Below are 23,132 nucleotides of genomic sequence, written 5' to 3' on the forward strand. Positions count from 1 at the left end.
GCGACATTGCCACCTCCATCCCCCATCTTAGTTGGTGTTGTTTAGTTTGCCCCACTCCCAACCGCTTTTCAGCTTGACTGTTCATATCTCGGACTTTATTGTATTTACATGAAAGAAAGAATGCCCCGAATTTAAGGCAATTTCTCTCTCTAAATAAACTTCTAGATTAATCATTATCATTCACCAACACAGGCCCAACTTACTGATAATCAATCAGTAACTACTGATTAATACTAATTGCCTGTAAAAAACGCCATCTCTAAAATGCAAGGAAAATTCCTCTCCTCGCTTATATTAACAAAATTACATCATTCCAACGCTCAGAAGTGTGCAAATACAAATGTATGCAACATTTTCTTCCCTCCTTGCCTTTCGGCAAAAAGAGTAAGAATAAAAAACAGTTGATTAAAAAATATGAGGTGGAAGAAGGAAGGAAAAAGGAAATAAAACATGAATTGAGTGTTCATGCTTTTGAGCAGCAATGTTTGCGGCCGTGCATTCCTCCCATCCCCTTCTAATGTTTATTAATGTTAACTCTTAAAACCACCTTCACTATCCAGAGGTAATATAATTTGAGGGAAAGCCTTTTATTATCTTTTCCTCTGGTAATAAATGGTAGAATAGGAGCTGTTGGAGCCTCTAAACTAGGGGTCTTCAAACTTGACCCTTTTATGACTTGTGGACTTCAACTCCCAGAATTCCTTAGCCAGGCATGCTGGCTGAGGAATTCTGGGAGTTGAAGTCCACAAGTCATAAAAGGGCCAAGTTTGAAGACCTCTGATCTAAACTTAAAGCCAGGTCTAGCAGTGAGAAACTGGACCTTTTAACAAAGGGTGAAGATCATCCTTTCCGAAGGCACCATTTTATCTTAGTTGGATTGTATACTTTATAAGTCTTCTACTTCATGATCAACTCTAGAAGATGATTGATTCAGCATTAAGGTAGTCTTACCTAATTCTGAAGAAAAGGAAAAATAATCTGGGTGATAGTGCTCACCAGCAAACCGACCCTTCTTTCAGGGTCAGATTTTAAACCGCCTGAGAATAAAATAGAGCCCTTTGGTATATAATAAACAGCTTTAATCTAGTACAGTCATATGTACTGGGGCTATAACCCAACAGATTTCCAGCCACTCTGGTCAAATATTCTGCTTGAACATTAATATCCTATGAGTAAGTAGCAATGGCAAACAACAGGCCTGATTTAAATATCTCTTGCAGATATTTATTAATCAACTGTTGAGATACCCCTGGGATAATAAATCCAGCTCCACATTTGTTGACACAGTCTTTTTATAAATGCATTTGCTTGGATTAGATTTCTTTGCAGGCAAAATTAGTACAGATAGTCCTCGACTTACAACAGTTCATTTAGTGACCGTTTGAGGTTACAATTGCATTGAAAAAAGTGACTTATGACCGTTGCAGCACCCTCATGGTCATGTGATCAAAACTCAGATGCTTAGCAACTGGCTTATATTTATGACAGTGGCCGTGCCCTGGGGTCATACGATCCTTTTCTGCAATCTTTTGACAAGCAAAATCAATGGGGAAGCCAGATTCACTTAACAACTATGTTACTAACTCAACAACTGCTGGGATTCACTTAACAACAACTTAACAACTGTGGCAAGAACTGTCATAAAATGGGGCAAAACTCACTTAACAAATGTCTCACTTAGCAACAGAAATTTTGGACTCAATGGTGGTCATAAGTCAAGGCCTATTGCAAGATGCCTCAAATGCCCTTCAATACAGTCTAGTTTCCTCTGCATTGAGGGTACATTATGTCACAGATCCAGTAGAGGTTGCTCATGGACACGTTTTAAATTTCTTGGTTTTCTGTATGATGACCCAATTGTAGTTTAAGTAACTTTGGATAATCCAAAAGTGCTATAAAATCCTTTTTAAAAAAATTCCTTAACAAGTAAATTTCCAATTGAATAATCCAAGCTTGTGGTCAGGAAACTGAGTATAGCTATTAGTGCAGTAAAAAGGCCCACTAAACTTTCAGGATATAAAGTTGAGTGCTTGATGTTTAGTAAACAGTTGCCTCTGTGATTTATTGCAATGAGCTGGCTCAATTGTCTATGCTGCAATACCACAGCTATTTCCTGAATAGTCCTGAAAATACTCCCAAAGGCAGAGGAATACACATGTATGGTTGGGAGAGAGAGGCAGAAATACTTTTACGCCAACCTGCTTCTGGCTGCCTGTCTTGGGACTCTTAACTCCCACAATTCCCAACCAGAATCCTGGGAGTTACAGTCCAAGCACATATGGACAGGATCAGGGTAAAGCGGAAATGTTGTAAAAGCTTTCAGCATTCTCTCTTCATTTCTGACATTTTTATGCCACTCCTCTCCATATGGCTCTAAGCAGCCTATAGCAGAAAGATGAAAAATAATCATACCAAATGTCCTAGTTATGCTACCGCTTGTGACGAAGAGTATTGTTAGAAATGTAAAGGATGATAAAACTTATGGAACCTTTCAAATTCAGCAAGCTGCTTATGCAATCCCTCTACACTGATACACACTTGACATCATATTATAGAAAGAAAACACATCGAGGTGACATCCCCATGGGAAGAAGAATGGATGCCTTGGTTACAACAGAAAGAGGATTTGAGGCTTCATTAGTGAAAGAAGAGCACATTGCTAGGATTGACAATGGGGTTTAAGTGCTCCACCTGTACCTGAGTACATTTAGCAGAAATGTTTAAGAGTACTATAACAGGCCAAAGGAAATTGCAGTTTTTCATAAAACCAAAGGTGGAAAAAAAAGTCAAATGCATTTGCTGAAAATCTGCGACACATTCCTAGCACAGAATAGATTTGAAAAAGATGAACGTCCTATTCACATTGTTCCAGAATGATGTCCACCAGCAAGGAAGTCTTCACTTTAGCCTCTGGAAAGCTTGAATTTGGAGCTCAGGAACTCAGACTATTTTTTGTTTAATTTTTTGTTTATTTGTGTATCAAGCAAACATTAAGTCAATAGCGGTTTATATCACATTGTGAGGAGGAAATAAGGTTGTCCCATTACATATAGGAAAGCAACCACCAAGAAAGGAAAAATTATTGCATATAACAAGTAATAACGTTCAACTAATAGCTCTTTTTGACATCCAATTGTACCATTGACTCCAAGACAAATAATAATCTGTGTCCCCTCGTCCCCTTAACATCATAGTGAGCCGATCTGATTCCGCACATTTCATTATTTTCTGAATTACTATTTGGTCGGGTGGGCTAACATCCATCTTCCAATATTGGACCCACGCCAATCTTGCAGCAGTGGTTATATGTAACAACAGGTACCACGCAGTTCTGTTTATATTTCGTGGTCTTATCCCCAATAAGAAGAAGAATATTCAGAAGTGGCTAAGTGAGATGTTGGGATACCATATACAATTGTATATGGTATTTTTGTTGAAGAACTCAGACTATTATATACAACAGCAGAAGGGGCTTCAGCATGTTGTACTATTATTCCTCAGGAGGAAAGAACATTGTGTTCTACGCTGTTAGTTTGGATGTATTCACCAATTTAGTGAGCTCTGCCTTACTGAACTCCTGGCTTACTGAATCTAGAAAAGCAGGCAGGAAAACCATGTATGGATTTTTTAACACACAGAAATAGTCATATGTGGTGTGTGTACACACACACAAACACATACGCACCATATACATGTCCATTATATATCATTGTGTATAAAAACGTATTGTTATTAAATTATTTCATGTGTCTGGCTGTGCTTCAGCATCTTGCAAGACTTACTTTTTCCTGGTTGTTTGCAAAAGGAGAATACAATGTAATGTTTGTGCTATAGCTAATCATTTCTATCCCTTGGACAAAATGTCTTAAATTATTTGTTCTCCACTTTGTTTGGTTGGAACTAAGTTACGATGAGCCACCTGTTTCCAGTCCCTTTCAATCTTATTACTGAAGAAATGTACGGTGCACGGTGTACTCACAGAGTTAAAATGAAAACTTGCATGCATTGTTCCTTTGCGTGGACTATCATCCTTGCTGAACATCTGGGAAATGAGTATCTTTGTTGAAAACAAATTCTCTTATCTCAAGCTAAAGAATCATTGCAGGTTTAATAGCTATAAATATATTGCAGGGCATCTGAAGTCCTTTTGGTATGCTTTCAGCTGCGTTGGGAGCTTATGCATCTTGGTAGAGAACTGGCAGGATTTTCTCTTCTCTCTCCCTTGCCCCCCCCTTTTTTGCTGAGAACAAATGGCCTTGTTCATCTTTTGGGGTCTGGAATTCCACAGATGGTTTCATCTGTGTTGACAGGGAAGAATGAGAGCAATCACCTAAGGCATCTGGAGAAACCAGGGTTTAGAAGCTGGTTGATGTGTGCCTAAGGTTTGGCTGGTGTTCTTGGCTGCAGTTCTGCCATTTGCTTGTCTGTATTGCTGTTCGTACATTTCATAACATCTCCATACGGAGAGATGGGGTCTTGGGGTCTCATCCTGTGTAACGTTATCAATCTGTATTTGAGTTTTTGTAATTTTAAATGCTGAAGCTTTTAGTGAACACTGCCTGCATAAATGCTAGGAAAATTGAGGCCAGCTTGCAGACACAAGGACAGCATTTGCTAGTCAGGGTAACTATTTAACAGCTTTCAAGGGGTGGGGGTGGGGGACTGAATATGAACAAAAATAAGCTATAAAGTTCCGCAGAGAAATACAATTAATTCTGAACAATCTCATGAATAGAATCCAATAATGTTCACTTTATCCATCTGGAGATTTATGGAAGGTTCATACAAGTAATAAAGCATATTTAAGACAGATGTTATTGTTTCTATGGTTTTGTGTAATGGGATTTATTTTGTTTTTGGCTATGACTGAGCTAGATTAGGTTTTATTTATTACCTTCAGTTGGCTTAAAATCTGTGGCATCACAACCATGTCAAGCTTAATTTTAAAATGTTTTACTGCATTTTAACTGATTGAGATTCAACCCTACAGAGCTATAGAAAGTAAATGTTATATGTTATATCTTAGAACAGGGGTGTCAAACTTGTAACGTCACGTGACATGTCGTGACATGTCGTGACTTTTTTGCCATTGCCGGCAATGGGGTGGGTGCGGTTTCGCTATGATGCATCTGGCCCACGGGCCAGCAGTTTGACAACCCCCTGTCTTAAAAGGTATTAAGCCAATGTATTCAATAGCCATCCCCTTGATTTTGGGTGTGGGCATTGATCAGAATATGGTCTTATTGTCTTCTTGAAGGAAAACCCTAGGAGACCTATGTACAGTATGTCTTTATTCCAGGTCTCTATAGACAGTAGAACTTGGAATCTCACCTTCGCTTGTGTCCTATTTTCCTGCCCATCTTCTTATCATTCATTCATTTAGGAAACCTCCGTACTTTTATATGCAGTGTCTTTTGAAATAATTAAAAAAAGATTTTCCATGCCCATATACAGAAAGAGATGGTATTTATCTATAGTCGAACTGCATCAGCCATTTGGAGCAAATAATTTCTAAAATATGCTATGAGGTGCCGGCAAGGGTTTTATCTGAATTTTACAGAATTTTCAAGAATTAAATGAAAGCATGGGACATTACAAGGGAAGCACTGTACACCAAAAACTAACATTGCATTAATTTCTCAGTTTTCCATAACTTGAAGTTTAATAATGGAATAAATATTGCTCTGAGAGCCAGTTTTGTCTAGTGCAGGGGTAGGCAACCTCGGCTCTTTTATGACTCATGGACTTCAACTCCCAGAATTCCTGAGTCAGCATAGCTGACTCAGGAATTCTGGGAGTTGAAGTCCATGAGTCACAAAAGAGCCGAGGTTGCCTACCCCTGGTCTAGTGGTTAGGGCAACAGGCTAGAAAACAGGAGATTATGAGTTCTAGGCCCTCTAGTCACTTTCTCTCAGCTCTAGGAGGGAGGCCATAGCAAACCTCTTCTCAAATCTTGCCAAGAAAAGTGTGGGGACTTGTGCAGGCATTCTCCAAGAATCAGACATGATTGAACAGAAAGAAAGAAAAAAGTTTTCTAATGTAAATTAATATCAGATTCTGGCATACATGTAAATATTCTTGCATTAGTGTAACAATGGTTTCCTGGCAGGTTTATACCATTATTTATCAATAAACTTTGAGTATGTATTGACCCATTTTCATTAGTAGAATATTTATTTGAATTTTCAAGGTGCATGTTAATATAATGTCTGCTTCACAGGTTGCTCTAATTGTGGTTTGTTTGCGATTGGCTTAGCATATTGTGTGAATCTAGCTTTTGCAGTTCATAAGCCACAATTTATAGCTTTGTATGATATAGGACTTCAGCCAATGGAGAAAGTGTTTTTTTTCAACTGATCCAGGGAAAGAAATTGTAGCTAGGTGAGTTTTGTGAATTTGACCATAGTACATATATGCTACACTGTGATAACTCTTTATTTCAGTACATTAAGTCCTTTTGAATAAGTGTTCATGTTTTTCCTGTTTGTTGAGTAGCATTTTACTGCTCCTTATAATTGGTGATTTTTCTTGTGCCACAGATTAGTTTCATCCTCAATCTCTGATTTAAGTTTACTTTTGTTTTCCAGATGGTATCCCAGCTTGAAGCCCAAATAAGCAAACTTACCGAGACTTTGGAGACTCAGACGATGTTGCACCAGGAGGCGTTGCAAAGAGCCAAAAAATCAGAAAACAAATCGGAAATGCTTCATGATCAGTTGATGCGTCTAGAAGGAGAGCTGGTTTCTGGAGATGTGATGCGAGATGCTTGGAAACATGAGAAACAACAAGTAATATCTTATGTTTATAGGAAGGGTACTAGGCAAGGCAGAGAAAGCTTAGTTTAATGATGTAGTCCTGATTTTACCAAAAATAAATGTATGATCTCATTACATTGGTATAGATATATTCACATTAGTAAAATTTGTTGGAACAATCATTTTTCAGAATGGTCAGGATGGTGATTTGAGCATAAAACATGTACATATCCATTCAGGGTTCTTTGACTATATCATACAGTACTACAAAACCGAAGTCTTAGGCGGTATGGTAAGCAACAAGCAGAGAAAATATCTAAGAAAACAATCTTGGATCTTGTAGAGATAATTTACTAGAAGATTTTTCACTGCCGGTTTTAGACCCCAAGAGGCAATCTGTTTTGGGATTAGTATTCCAAGTAAATTTTCCTGGAAGTTGCCAGCACTAGAGAGAATATAGCAGGGGAACTTAATATATTTTAAATTAAAACAAAACATTACTGAGAAATCAGCTCTTTACGAAAAAGAGAATAACAGAATCCAAAGTAGGTCTCATTCAGCTAATGTTATTATTGAAGCTTAAAGAAAGTCCATGAGTTTCATAGGACCCTTGCAAAAGATAAAATATTTGTTCAGTTAGGATTTTTGTTTTACTTTTTTTTTACTTATGTTCCCTTATCAATGAGGGCTTGTTTGCCTAACTTCAGCATCTAAACCTGATCCCAACTTTGAGTATGTCAAAATTTCATTGATTCCGTTTTCTGCAATTTTCTTCTTTAAGTTTTACAATGGTCAAGCTACAGTGACACGGCTTACAGCCAGTTTGGATCTAAGTCATCGGAGGCAAATAAAGCCCACTAAAAATGAAGCAATTATTTCATTGCTCATTCTGTTGAATGATCCTAAGTGGGTTGATACAATGTATGGATAAAAGAGTTTTGAAAGCTTGGAATAATAATAATAATAATAATAATAATAATAATAATAATAAAAATAATAATAATAATAATTAATAATAATAATAATAATAATAATAATAATAATAATAATAATAATAATAATAATAATAATAATAATAATAATAATAATTTTATTTGTATACCGCCCTTCTCCCGAAGGACTCAGGGCGGTGAACAGGGCAAACATATGAAAGTACAGGAATACAAAAACTAAAAAAGAATTAAACAAGATGCCCAAGTTACAACAGTAGATTAAAATACATTTAAAATAGCAATAAAACCTAAACCCATCCCCCATCAGGCCAGGCCGGCTTGTTCGAACAAATAAGTCTTCAGATCGCATCTGAAGGAGCGAAGGTCAGGCGCCATCCGGAGCTCAACCGGCAAATGATTCCATAAATCCGGGGCGCCCACAGAGAAGGACCCCCCCCTGGGGGCCACCAGACGACATTCTCTGACCGGTGGCCTCTTTTTGCCTCTTTTTGTCTCAAACCCTATTATTTATGTATTTGAGTGCCTTCTTAATGGAGCATAGCAAATGCACATTTTTCTGTCCTCACAGAAGACTACTGTGGTAGGTTAGATAGAAAGGTGCCTGTTCTGAGAGCACTGTCCAAGCCTGACTATAATGAAGTTTCATGATGTAGCTTTTGGTACAGCTGGCAAGAATCATTACTCTCGCCCATCAGAGAAAGCCTTGGAAATATTCATCTCTCCGGTAGGCACTGACTCAGTGAAAAATCTCTTTGGGATGCCCAGTGTCTCATCCCCTTCCTTTTAGGACACCACAGGGCCAGCAACAGACAAGGTAGCTGTAAAAATTGCCTCAAGCCAAGGTCTTCCCTCCTGTGAATAGAGACATTATGGATCAGAGGAAGCTTAAATATTAGAACACATGCACACTTCACAAACTGTGTATACCATCTTGGTGCATGCATCTCTCCATGAAGAGTTATTTTTTCATGTCCTTTAGAAGACATTAGTACCTTTACTGTTTTCATTTGTTTGCTGAGTGAGAATGGAAGACAACTATTGTAGCTGTCAATGCTGCAAACATTGACATGTTTTTGCACTGACAGCATAAGAGGCAGGCTTTTGCTTTAACTGTTTGGCTTTGAATCACTAAAGCGCGGGAGGGATTCAACCCAGACGTTTTAAGGAGATAATAAATAGCGTGGTTCAAGGGAAGTGAAACTTTGTGTGTTAAACTAATTGGTGAATGTGATTCATGATGTGTAATTAAGGGAGGGAGATTCTGTAGGATATGATGTGTCAAGGGGAGGAGTATTCAGATTCTGGCATCCATTCATGAGTGCCGATGCTCCGTTCTACTCATTATAGACTTTTTAGAATAAATAATCATGCAGTGCTCCTTGATGTATCTCTTTAATCAGAACCATGACAGTAGCATTTAGAACACAAGAGTTTTGTGGTACCTTAAACATTTTTTTTAAAATGTGCCTCTTACATTAAACTTAATTCATGCTGACTTCCTGGAGATGTCCACTCAGTTTTCTTGATAGTCAAGAAGGGATAGCCCTCACTTAACAACCAGTCATTTTACAAATGTTCAAAGTTACAATGACCACAGAATGGGTACCTTAACAGCCCATAAAGACCCCCAACCAACATAAATAGTTGGGCTACCCCCCCAGTAACTGCCTATAGTGCAGATCAGCTTTATGACTGGTTGTGGCATTTAACCATCACATGACCACAAGTCATAATGAGTTGTGACTGGTTTCCAGCATTATTTGCCTGTTTCCAACAAAATGCTCAAATGAAGATTACATCCAGGAAAAAGAGACGGGCTCTCTGCCCCTCAACCTCCCTGTCATGGGTTTATGTTTACCCAATTCAGTGGGCTCCACAACACCAGAGAGCCAACCCAACAACATAGGTCCTAGACAATATCCACACAAGCACACACAAGCACTCACAGGCTGGTACTCACAGGCCAGTATTAACTGCTCTCTGTTCCACAGTTCCCCACTGCTTCTACATCTCCAGCTATTGCTTCTCCAGGACTACTCCTTATAGTAGTACTCCAGTTCCAGCTGCTTCCATGCTCAGCTTTTATAGTCAACAGTTGCTGTGCTGGCTAGGGAGAGCCTTAAACGGAAGGGGCAAAAGCAGCACAGGTGCTGGCCATTTTGTAGACAGTCTGTTCTCTCATACTCCCTATATCAGGGGTGTCAAACTGCCGGCCCACAGGCCAGATGCATCATGCTGAAACCCACCTCATTGCTGGCCATGGAAAAAAAGTCACGATACGTTGCGACACGTCACGTAATGTTGTGAGTTTGACACCCCTGCCCTATATAGTATGGAGGCTACATGATGCTGCCCTGGAAGCAAGCACCATTTTGGAGTGGTCACTCATTGTTTTCATTGTGGCCTCTCCCAAAATGGTGTCCACTTCCAGCACAGCACTATGGGGCCTCTGTATTGGAATTCTGTGCAATGGAATGGCTGCTTCCCAAAGAAGATCTATGGAAAACCAATATCACCTGAATAGTCAAAAGACAAACAGACAGTGATAAATGCTCTTCAGAAAACCTTTGTTCTGACCAGTTTCTGGAAAGCTCAGAGGCTTAACCTCTGGAGGGAAGCTATTCCATGGAATAAGACCCATCCTTGAGGAAGACAATTTCGTGGTCTCAGCCCTCCTATCCCAACTTCAGGAAAATGAAAAACCACTAACAGATTCTCTGGAGATATATGTACTGGGTGGTGGGTTCTGATGGGACAAAGTTGTTTGAAAATACTGGGAGCTTAGCAAGAAAGGACTTTATGTGCTAAACCAGCACATTAAGTTGTACCCAGAAATCTACTGGAAGCTAAAAGAAGCCCTGTTGTGACTTTTAGGAAGTCACAGTGACACAAATTTGGAAAACCTGTGATATCTGTATTCAGAACTTTACAAAAACCAAAACTCTTGCAATAGGGCATAGCTTGCATGCTGCACTTAATGCAGATTAAATATTGGCATTCTCTGGTGGGCTGCCTGCCCCAGTTTTATTAGATGGTGTTCTCTTTTAAAGTCTGAAGACGTGGACAATAACGAGACAGAATGAGTATGGAGAGAAAAGAGAATCTTTTTGGGTCCAGCCTACTGTAATCAAAAAGAATCAAACGGGCTTACATGTGTTGGTTTCTTTAGTCTTGGCCATAAAAGTCTTTTAGAAAGCATGAATTAATTAAAATAGTTTTCACATGTTAGATTAAATGCAACTCCTTTGAGCCATATTGGATTATTTGCAAATGTCTGAAAATATATGCCTTTTAATAGTAAAAGGCAGCATGGCAAAAAAAACATGAAGCAATAAAAATGTAACATTTTTATTGCATTAATAAATCTTTATTTCTGTTAAAGCAGTTGTAAGAGGCTAAGAATGCAAGCTTTGTTCTGAGCAAACTGGATGCCTTTCTCCTCATATTTTCTTTCCAAAGTATCTTAAGTTTCTGGATCTGCTTTCTGAAAAGATGAACCTGGACAGCATAGCAGTGGAGATTGGATTTGACATGAGGTTGGATGCAGTGCTGGCTCGTGCAGAGCAGTTGACCAAGCTGGAAAGAGGCACACTGACTGACAATAAAATCATGGTCCGAAACCTGCAGAGGAAGGTAAGAAAAATATCTAAACAGCAGAGGTATTAATGCTTGGTTCATTTTTTTACAATATTGTAATATCAAACTAGGGCTGGCATAGTATTCATTTAAGTCTCACTCAAGTCCCATCAAAGTAAGGAGAGGGGAAGAAGTAGGCTCTGCTTTTCCCTGGAGAAAGAATGGAACTAGATGGTAATAAATAAACAAATATTTACTATCACAGGTGACTTTTTTTTTAAATTTGGAAATGTAGGTAAAAGCTCAGAAAGAGCAACTTGAGAACAAAGAGCTGCATGTGAAACTTTTGCGTCAGAAGATCGTCCAGCTGGAAGAAGAGAAGCAAGTGCGCACAGCCCTGGCAGTAGAAAGGGATGAGGCCAATCTCACCCTCAGAAAGTTACAAAAGAAAATAGACAGATTGCAGAACGAGCTTTCTTTGGCGAGAGAAACAAACACAGATCTGAAAGTTAAGCTTGCTGACACGAATGAACTGAAGGTGGGTAATAAAGCCAATAGTGCAGGCGTGTCAAACTGCTGGCCTGCGGGCCATATGTGTCACAACGAAACCGTGCCCACCCATTGTCGGCAATGGGGAAAAAGTCACGATACGTCACGTGATGTTCCAAGTTTGACATGCCTGCAATAGTGTGATTAAAACTATATTTAGAGGGCTATGGATAAAAGTGAATGGATTTGCATTTAACTTCATAATATCTGGAAATTTTTAAGATGAGACTGGACAGCCATTTGTCTGAAATGGTATAGGGTTTCCTGCCTGAGCAGGGGGTTAGACTAGATGACCTCCCTTCGATCATCATCATCATCATCATCATCATCATCATCATCATCATCATCATCATTATCATTGATCATCGCACAGTCAGACTGGATTAGGCATTTTTGCCTACCTATCGAGTCCTTACTAAGGACCTGGGATAGGCAGATATGGATGTTTGATGGTATTATAGATATCGTCTCAGGATGGAAGAAGTTCCTAGTAAGGCCGCCTTTTGCAATGGACTAATGGTGAATTTTTCAATGCCAATGGTGTTCAAGTGGTGCTCCAGTTGTTTTGGGATTGCACCCAAGGTGCCTATTATTATTGGTACTACCCTTGCTTGCCTTTGCCACAATCTTTCTATTTCTATTTGTAGGTTTTTGTATTTTGTTATCTTCTCCAGTTCTTTCTCATCTATTCTGTTGTCTTCAGGCACTGCCACGTCCACTATCCAGACTTTTTTGTCTTTCTTATCGACAATTGTTAAGTCCGGGGTGTTATGTTGCAGGTGCTTGTTTGTTTGAATTCTGAAGTCCCAGAGCAGTTTAACTTTATCATTTTCTATGACTTTCTCTATTTTATGATCCCACCAGTTCTTGCTTACAGGCAAATGATATTTCTTGCAGATCTATCAATGCACTATTGATGCTACTTTGTTATGCCACTGTTTGTAATCAGTCTGTGCGATCTTCTTGCAGCAGCTTACCAGGTGGTCCACTGTTTCTTCAGCTTCTTTGCATAGGCGGCACTTACTCAGGGGATTGGGAGTGGGAGGCACGGTTTTACAGTGGTTCTCCTCCTATCTCCAGGGACGTTCGCAGTCGGTGTTGACAGGAGGGCAGAGGTCGACCGCGAGGTCTCTCGTTTGTGGAGTTCCTCGGGGTTGGTCCTCTCGCCTCTCCTGTTCAACATCTATATGAAACCGCTGGGTGAGATCATTCGTGGCTTTGGAGTTGGGTATCATCAGTACGCTGATGATACCCAGCTTTTTCTTTCGACCCAAACCACCCCAGTGATGCCCTCAACGTGATGTCCCGTTGCCTGGAGGCAGTTCGGGTCTGGATGGGGAGGAACAGACTTCAACTCAACCCCGACAAGACTGAGTGGCTTTGCATACCTTCATCCCAGGTCTATTCGGATATTCCATCCCTTTCCATGGGGGGTGAATTATTACCCCCCGTAGATAGGGCTCGCAACTTGGGAGTCCTCCTAGATTCACGGCTCACCTTGGAAGATCACATAGTGGCTGTGACTAGGGGGGCTTTCGCCCAGGTTCGCCTGGTGCGCCAGTTGCGGCCCTATCTAAGCCGGGATGATTTATGCACGGTCACTCACGCGCTCGTGACCTCTCGTCTAGACTACTGCAACGCTCTCTACATGGGGCTTCCCTTGAGGACCACCCAGAGGCTCCAGCTGGTACAGAATGCAGCCGCGAGAGTTTTGTTGGGAGTCTCCCGATACTCCCATGTCACACCTCTGCTCCGTGAGCTGCATTGGTTACCAGTTGTCTTCCAGGTGAGATTCAAGGTACTAGTAATGGTGTTTAAAGCCCTACATGGCAGGGGTCCGGAGTACCTTAGGGAACACCTGCTGCCGGCATCAACTTCCCTCCGCCCTGTGCGTTCCCACAGAGAGGGCCTCCTCAGGGTGCCACCAGTCAGAGAATGTAGATTGGTGGCCCCCAGGGGGAGATCTTTCTCTGTGGGCACCCCGGAACTATGGAACCAGTTACCGGTTGAGCTCCAGACGGCGCCCGATCTTCGCTCCTTTCGCTGTGATCTAAAAACATACTTGTTTGAACAAGCCGGCCTGGCCTAAGGGGGGATTGGTGGGGTTTTTACTATCATTTTATTGGGTTTTTTATTATGTATTAACTGTTTTTTAATGGGCATGTATTTAATTACTTTTTAACTTTTGTAATTCTGTGTTTTATTCTTGCCCTGTACACCGCCCTGAGTCCTTCGGGAGAAGGGTGGTATAGAAATATTAATAAATTAAATTAAATTAAATTACTGTCTTTTGCTGCCTTCTCAATTTTGACTTTGTATGCATTTGTCCTTAAGGCTTGGTCTTGTGCAGCCAGAATTAGTCCCTTTGTCTCTTTCTTCAACTTTCCTGCTCTTAGCCATTGCCAGGTCTTGTTATTATCTGCTTTCCCAGCTATTTTTTTTAATGTACTGGCCATGTAGTGCTTTGTCTTCCCATGCCTCTATTCTGTTCTTTCTTGGTCTCTCCAGTAGTCAGTAAGCCTTCCTGATTTACTAATTTCAGTGCATCTTCATCATTGTCCTTCAGATATTCTTCAAAAGCCATTTTTTCTTCTTCAACCATCTGATATACTTGTAGCATTCCATGTCCACCTATTTGCCTTGGTAGATAGAGTCTGTCAATGTCACTGTGTGGATGAAGGGCATGATTCATTGTCATTATTTTTATGGTCTTCCTATCCATTGCTTTTAGTTCTGCTTGAGTCCAGTCCACTATTCCAGCGGTGTACCTAACGACTGGAATTGCCCAGGTATTGATTGCCTCCATGATATTTCCTCCATTCAGTTTGGACTTTATGTTGTGTAGTGGGTTCGAGAGCGCAGGAAGGATGCCAAGATGATGAGTATAGCATAGCAGCTCTTTATTAGGTGAAGGGACTGTACTGGGGAATAGGGGCTACCTGTGCTCTTTATATACCTGGCCAGCACCTGGCCAGGTACTCAACCAACCAATAAGTTTGAACCTCTGTTTCCCGCTGAAATGTTTCCCGCCAAAACAGTTACAGTTCAACGCCTCCTAGTGGTGACTCTTATACACAGCTTTAGGTGTTGCAATAAAGTTTAATACATAGCACCCCTTCCCCCTTAAGGATGAAACTATATATACAACAATGAACAACTATATATACAAACAATGAGTGCACATTCATGACAACATTCACCCGGCTGTTGCACCCTCTGGTCAAACTGGAACCATCAGGCCAGTGTGGACATTTGGGGCTTGAAATGCCCATTCAGCTTTGTCATGAGGTCCCTGTAGGAGACGGTTTCAATCGGCGTCGGTGCGAATAGGCTTTCGGCCAAGTTGAATGTGGCTGGCCTGCTTATGCAAAGCAGAGTTACCACTTTTAGGCTGTCCTCGGCGATTTGGTTTGCCCAGAGATAGTTCTCGACTTGCCCCAGGTGTGATGGCCACCGTTCGGGATGGGGGATGTCGAACTCCCTGGGCTGACCGACCTTTGGCATCTTCTTCTTGTTCTTGGATCCTGCTCTGCCAACTCAGATGCTTAATTCTGAGTATGTGAGGCCGCTAGCGTGGTGACTAGCTGGCCGTAGAAGGGGGGGGGGGGAAGATGCCTCTTTCCTCCAGCATGCAAAGCCATCCCCTCATGAGTTCAGCTCTTTAATGCGAAGCAGGATCCCATCCTCGTCGCCACTGTTGTGTAGTGGGTTCTGGAGCGCAGGAAGGATGCCAAGACGATGAGTACAGCATAGCAGCTCTTTATTAGGTGAAGGGACTGTACTGGGGAATAGGGGCTACCTGTGCTCTTTATATACCTGGCCAGCACCTGGCCAGGTACTCAACCAACCAATCGGTTTGAACCTCTGTTTCCCGCCGAAATGATTCCTGCCAAAACAGTTACAGTTCAATGCCTCCTGGTGGTGACTCTTATACACAGCTTTAGGTGTTGCAATAAAGCTTAATGCATAACACTTTAAAGATCTTCTTCACTCTCTTGATGTATTCACCTCTAATCTGTTTCTTGACTTCAGTGTGCTTGATGTTGTCAGCTTGAAGGATAACCAAGTATTTGTAGTAATCTTCCTTATCCAGACTTTTAATGTTGTCATCGTCATCATCATCATCATCACCATCACCATCATCATCTATGTCTAACCTGTCCATGCCAATTTCTCCACAGTAGAAAGCAATTTTGAACTGATTAGCCACGTGCCTTCTTCAAGAGCCTGAAATTTAGGACATAGCCCATACTTGACACAACTTCCAGTGTGCACCTCTCCTCCTGCAAGTGAACCTTATTTGGATAGTTGAGGCTCAGGGAAAAGTGAAATGCTTCTTGGCATCTTATATGATATTTCTCTTAGACCACTTCCATGTTTTCTTCTTTGGAATTTGTGTTCAGATCAAAGCACTGGAGCAAGACAAAACCATAGAAGAACTAAGCAAATCCCAAGAGAAACTGGAAAAGATGAAGACCAAAGCTGAGAAGCAATTAACCTCTTTTCAGTGTGAGTTACATGTTAGAGAACGTGCAGCAAAGGAAGATAAAGAAAAGGCTAAACACTTGCTGGAGTCTGTGACTACAGAAGCAATAGCACTTAAATCAACTCTTGAAGAAGTCACGAAAAGAGAGAAACAGGTATGTGCCAAGAAACAGGTATGTGCCACCTTTATCCATTCATCAGTCTAGATATTTGCCCACTCACAGAGCAGCTAACAATCTATTAAAAGGAATAATAAATATTCTAGAATAATTAAATCAACACCTTGCATTCAGGGTGATTCATATACCGCACAATCATGTCCCTGAAGATAAGCTCACTAATTATCTTGATCCACTACTTGAGGGAATAACCAGCCCTACGAAACAATGATAGGGTTGTGGGGGGGGGGGGTGGTCACCTGAATCTTGATGGGCTAGCTGTTCCATAGGGCAGGGCCTGTTCAATAGAAAGGATTCAGAGCATGTCTGCCCTGTCAGGGATAGCCAGAGGTAATTGGAGATAGGTAATCCTTGTAGATAACATGGCTTTGTGCCATGAAGGACTTTAAGGGTAATAGCCAACATCTTGAATTGGATCCCAAAATCCCCTGGGGCCAATGCAGCTCACAAATACATCCTAGTAGTTGGTGTTACTGTGCCATGTACACTCATAGCCATTCACAGTACTACATTATGCACCACCTGTAAGAAATGGCCTTCATTGGCAGCTCCATGTAGAACAATAACTGCAGTAATTCTGATGGAAAGTGGTGCCAGTTTGGGTTTTGAAGCAATTTTATATGTTCTCTTTCAATTGAAAAGAGCAAGGAAGAGGATATAGGCAATAAGAGCCTCATCTAATTATTACATGTGAGAATGCTAGCATGTAGCACCAGTTACCTGGGGAACAAGTGAGGCTATATGTACAGTTGCCTTGAAAAGAATACGAATCATTGCATTCCCAAAAGCATTAGTGCAACCCATAGGATTCATTGGCATGTCAGAAGGTTAAAGAAATCTGCAGTGAAACCATTATGGTTGATATAAGGAGCTTCATGGGACTTTTCCTTATGCGGGACTCTCCAGGAACCACAGAGAAATGTGAATGGAATATCACCTACAGGTTTTTGAGCGTATTTCAAGATGTTTAATTAAGACACAGAAATAAAATGTTGCAGTCCAGTGATCTTTTCCACTACCGATATTGACCAAATCACAGTTTCTATTATTCTGGGTCAGCTTTGTGCTATGGGGTCAGCTGTGTCTTGTTGTTTGGAGACTTGTGCAAGTAAGAATTACTGAGAAGTTCTGTATATCTCTCCCTACCTCTGTTGTGTGGTCTCAAGAGTATATTGAAAAAGTCCTTATTTTAAGCAAAACAAAGAACTAGGGCACGGAGAGTGTTTTTCTCTTAAATCTTCTCTTATTTTGCCATTATTATACTTTTGCACAATCTAATTTAGGCCCAATATATTTTGAAATTTCATCCTAAAGGGGAGGACCCACAAATCCACAATAGGTGTCTTCATTACCACTTTCCCAAGAGAAATGTTTTCTGGGGACAATGCAGAATGATCAAATGAGAAACTTTGAGCCACAAATGCCCACTTATGGAACAGACGTGCCTGATGATCTGTGTGAATGTAACTGTAATGTTTATAGGTAGAGTTTTATTTCATAATGCCACATGAACTTACTTTTCAAAACTTGCCTTTCTTTCAAAAACAAAAATATTGCAATCTGTTACATCAAATGTCATCTATTTTAATAGCGCAAGACCAAAGAACAAACAATAATTGTAAGCATTTGGCATGTGACCTTTCAAACACATTGAACCACAAACAAAGGTCTGAACATATTTTAAGATAATTCAGATCATGCAGTGAGGTGTGTAATATTAAATATGCGACTGCAATGCAAATTACACAGAACTTTAAATTTTCCTCTCTATTTTGATTTTTTTTGTTGAAAAATCACAGTATGCTCCAGTGTTTGCCACAAAACAATTACTTTCAGCTTTCTTCCTGTGTTAATTCCTGTAGATAAGTATATTAATTTGAACATTTATCCATTTATCTACCTGATGTCGCTCTGACTTTAATGAAGATATTAAATCTAAGCCCAGGAACCAGAACTTCAGACAGGAGAAGGAGAATGTGCTTCTCTTGGGTGACATTCTTCCATTTTTTTTACAAAGTGTCGTGAAGAAGGGTTCCAAAACATTTACTGATTGATTTGTTGAATTTATGTTGGTTGCTTTTTAGCATATAAAACTGAAAACCAGCATTGAAGTACAAAATATAATAACTTAAAGATTTCAGCAACATTAACACTTAGGGTTTTTTAATTTTTATTCTCTTGGTTAGCTATTTTTGAGAAAATAATTTCTTTTTACAGGTGAGTAAATATATATATGAGCCAGTTTGATATAGTGGTTTAGGGACCAGGCTAGAAACCTGGAAACCATGAGTTAATAGTTCCATCTTGGGCACAAAGCCAGCTGGATGACCTTGGTCCAATCACTCTCTCTCTCTCTCTCTCTAGCTTAAGAAGGAAGCAAGGGCAAAATCTTGCCAAGAAAATTGCTAGGATTAGTTCAGGCAGTTATCAGGAGTCAACAATGATTGGGAGGTATAGAAATAAATAGCAACTACAGGTAATCTACAACCACAATTGAGCCAAAAATTTCTGTTGCTAAGTGAGACAGTTGTGAAATGAATTTTTACCCATGTTATGACTGTTCTTGCCCCAGCTGTTAAGTGAATCACTGCAGTTGTTAAGTTAGTAAGACGGTTGTTAAGTGAAGCTGGTTTCTCCATTGACTTTGTTTATCAAAAGGTTGCAAAAAGGGATCACGGGACACTGTGAGCGTCATAAATACGGATCACTTGCCAAGCCTCTGAAATTTGATCACGTGACCATGGGGATGCTGCAATGGTCGTAAGTGTGAAAACCGGGCATTAGTCACTTTTTCAGTGCCATTTTAACTTCAAATGGTCACTAAATGAACTGTTGTAAGTCAAGGACTACCTGTATATTGCTGTGAAACTCAGAGTGCATAGCTCATCACCTACAGAGGCACTAGGTTTGTTAAGAATATGCCACATAATTATGACACATACTGGGGCGTTTAGATTAGGTTTCACTAGTTAGGCTTCAATTCCTGTAATGTAGAGAATTCTCGAGAGACAAAGAAAATCATTATTTTGGCTCTGTGGTGAGTTCAGCGTAGTTACAGGTTGTTGACACCACTCAAGACGCTCATCTGCTAGCCACTCCTGACATCTTTCCAGATTGCAGGAATATCTAGAGGAATTTCAGAGGCAGGTTGCTATAAACCGGCATGTTGGTTTGGGAGAAGACATGCTATATAATTCATCTTATTTGTTTTCCTTTGCTCCCGCAGCTGGCAGATTTCCGAACAGTCATTTCTCGCCTGTTGGGTCTCGATATCGCCACTGTGGCTCTTCCTGACTATGAAATAGTAACTCGTCTTGAGGGGTTGATCCATTCTCATCAGCATCATTGCTCTCCTTGTGCCTGTTTCAAATGTCAATGAGAGAAGACGGACTCTCACAAGGTCTCCATTGGGTGCCTCCATTTTTTTCTACAAATAATAGTTAAAACAGCGGAGGTCCAGTAGGACGTTCCAAAAGTTAACATTTTGTTAAGAGTTAAAATATTGCCTACTCTGAGGAAAAAGAACATTAAGAAGTACCAATGGAGTATCTTAATAAACAATTTATATAGAATTGGGTGAACAGCTTCTGCTCTCAGCATCAAAAACTCTCTATCCTGAGAGTGGATGGGCAGAAAAAGGAAAATCTCCTGTGAACAGGTCTTTCCTGATGCAACAGATCCTCCTAGGATACAAGCTTACAGTATGTGTCAGTGCATTTGCTTTGCAAAACGAGAGACAACAAGTAATTGGCAAGTAATTGACAACTTACAAAACAGATCTTCCCATGTCTGCAGTTTCCCCCCCCCCCTATATAAAATATGTCTGTTTTTAGTCTGTGACATTGTATAGGAAGTTCATAAGAACATCAGTCCATTTTTATGTGTTTATAATAGTGGTTTAAATATTGCAAGAGTTCTTTAAAATCGCATCCAATTTTAGCATGTCAAAGAATTACTAAAATCTGAAGAAGAGTGTTAGGCTAGAACATTCCATATGGGAAATTTCAGTGCTTAAACTAAATGGAAGAAATATCACATTGGTACCATTTAATTAAATAAGATTAGCACTTGGACAGCTAAAATTAAAATAACTGTTTTAAAATTTAAAACATCCATTTTGGCTGCAGCCCCATGGTCCATGAAATACTTTCCATAGGGTCCTCAGATTTCTTGAATCTTAGCTTCTAAGAGCAGAGAAATGTTCATTTTAAAGGAGAAACCTCACACCACAAGCTTCCTATATGAAATAATAGCAATATCCACATTCAGTATTTCTCCAATGTCAGGATTTGCCAAGACAGGCTGTGAATTAGTAGTATTCCTAGCCATTTCATGCTCCACCATGACACAGAATTGGTGAGAATTATGTTACTCCTTAAATAAACTTTGTTCATTTCTCTCTTTTTGGGAACAATAGAAAAAAAGTTGAAGACAAAGAAAAATCAATACAGGAAGGGACATGGTGGCAGTTCTTCCTTGTTTAAATACATAGATGCTTTGAATTTCTAGCAACCTACCAAATTAACAAAGACTTAGTAATATTACAGGATCAGAGATTTAGAAATGACCATTCATCACATTTCAGCTGCCATAACTCAGCATCAGGTAGAGATTTAGAAGATCAAAGGTTGAATACTTTGCTAATTTAAGAAATCTGGAATCTACTATTCTGAACTAAGTCACCTTTAGTAATTTAAATAAATGCTTTGAAAATGTTTGCCCAACTCAGGGGTGTCAAACTGCTGGCACGCGGGCTGGATGTGTCATGCCGAAACCGCGCCCACCCCATTGCCCGGCAATGGAAAAAAAGTCACGATATGTCATGACATGTCACATGATGTTGCGAGTTTGACACCCCTGGCCTAAATCAAGTCTCTTCTAGTATTTTTTTTGGTAGAAAAGCTGAAGCGATAACATTTGGATAACGGCTGTCATTTATAATAGCAGTTGCAGTGTGCATTTTTAAAAATAAACCTATAGATTTGAATGAGAATAAATCATTGCTGGATAGAATTTTGGGGATCAATTTCTTTCATTTCCTTTGGACTCCTCCTGAAACAGTCCCTTCTGGTTACATGTAAAGTAGAGAGTAATTGAGTTGTATATTCATTTTCTAAAAGAATTTCTAAATGTCTGTTTAAAGTTTCACATGTCTGACATGTTGAACAGGTAATAGAAGGTCAGATCAGTAGGAGACACAGACGGCAACCAAAAGAGCTACTCAATTTCCTGTGAAATATTTGGATGGCTTATAAGATACCTTTCAATTGCAGGGAAGAGTGTCTTGTCACTAATAATGGCATAAACCTGCCAGATCCCCCTGGCAATTCCACCTTTCCATCCCTTCTACCTGATTTTTTGATCTATGAGTATGGCTATTTCCCCAGGTCAAAGCATTATGTACTGGCATATTAATACCTGTTCTTTGCCCCTTCATCTGTAATCTCAAGGGGACAGAATGAAAGACCCATTTTCCCCCTTGATTTAGTTTTTAAATGTGACACTTATTTTGTAATGTAACCATCAGTATCAAACAAGGCGGTTATGGAATAGGTATAATAATACAAGGAATGGAGTATTTTTTTTTAAAAAAAGGAATAAGGGCATCCTTGAGAAGATAGGCTAGTTCTAACATATTACGTAAGTCAAAGATCCGCGTGTTAAAGCTAAAAATCTGTAAACAGACTGAGGAAATGAGGTAGGGAGGCAAAGAACACGTACTGAGTTAGCTGAATAGAAAATAAAAGATGGCTCACATTTTTCCTGTCAAATTTGTGTAATTATTAATTCCAGCTTTTCCAGAGGCATGGAGGCATTGGGTCTGAAATCCATACCTAATCTGGAAACAAACTGCAGTTCTACACTCTGTTCATCCCACCTGATCACCTGGGGAAAAAATAATTTCTACCGTAATACATTCACTATCTGATTCCTATCCCAATGTCTTGCTGAAAGTGTGACTTTAGTTATAAAATAATTAAAAGATGTCAGCTAACAAGCCATTCCCTTAAAAATAACCAGTTATCTGAGGTGTCCTTAGTGCTCTCTGAGCTTGGTTGTTTTGCAGATGTTTCATTGCCCAAACTAGGTAACATCATCAGTGCTTAGTTATCTTGCAAGCCCGCAGATCCACACAACATTTTACACATTTTTCTACAAACCAGAGTGCTTTTTTCCCCTATTGTGTCTGAAACTTGACAGATTTAATGTCTTAAAAGTGTAATAAGATGCCAGTGTAAACTTTAAAAAGTGTTATGCTGGTGGGTGAATCTCCCACTACAAGCAGTGACATACTAAAACAAATGGGGATTCAAGAAAATGAATAAATTTGGATTCTTAGAGATAAAGAGCTCTTGGTACTTAAGACATCGTACAGCCAGGACAAAATGGAAGAATTGTTGTGGAAACGAGAGATTTCCAGTTGGAAACCAAACATAATTACATTGAATGAAAATTGAAATGTAATGTCACAAACAAATTGAGTAATTAAAGTTTCTGGCACACTTTTGATAGGTAGTAAAGTACTACAAGAATCAAAACCAACCATAGGTTTTATTATGCATTATGGTTTTATTGATGTATGTCTCCATACATCAATAAAAGCAAGTAAAAATAAGAAATTTTGTACTACCTGC

General features: G+C 39.8%; 1 protein-coding gene across 1 annotated transcript in view; it reads left to right on the forward strand.

Annotated features, from left to right (window-relative positions):
* The window catches only part of CCDC170 (coiled-coil domain containing 170), a 58,852-nt gene extending 37,348 nt beyond the window's left edge, over positions 1-21,504 (forward strand). Inside the window, exons 7-11 of the mRNA XM_083348745.1 lie at positions 6,588-6,788; positions 11,168-11,341; positions 11,580-11,822; positions 16,237-16,473; positions 19,724-21,504. Of these exons, the coding sequence (XP_083204871.1) occupies positions 6,588-6,788; positions 11,168-11,341; positions 11,580-11,822; positions 16,237-16,473; positions 19,724-19,876 (1,008 nt within the window). The 3' untranslated portion in view covers positions 19,877-21,504. The remainder of the gene's footprint in view (positions 1-6,587; positions 6,789-11,167; positions 11,342-11,579; positions 11,823-16,236; positions 16,474-19,723) is intronic.
* Positions 21,505-23,132: the final 1,628 nt, after the last annotated feature.

This window comes from Vipera ursinii (genome assembly GCF_947247035.1).
Source record: "Vipera ursinii genome assembly, chromosome: 1".
In the NCBI taxonomy this organism is placed as follows: Eukaryota; Metazoa; Chordata; class Lepidosauria; order Squamata; family Viperidae; genus Vipera; species Vipera ursinii.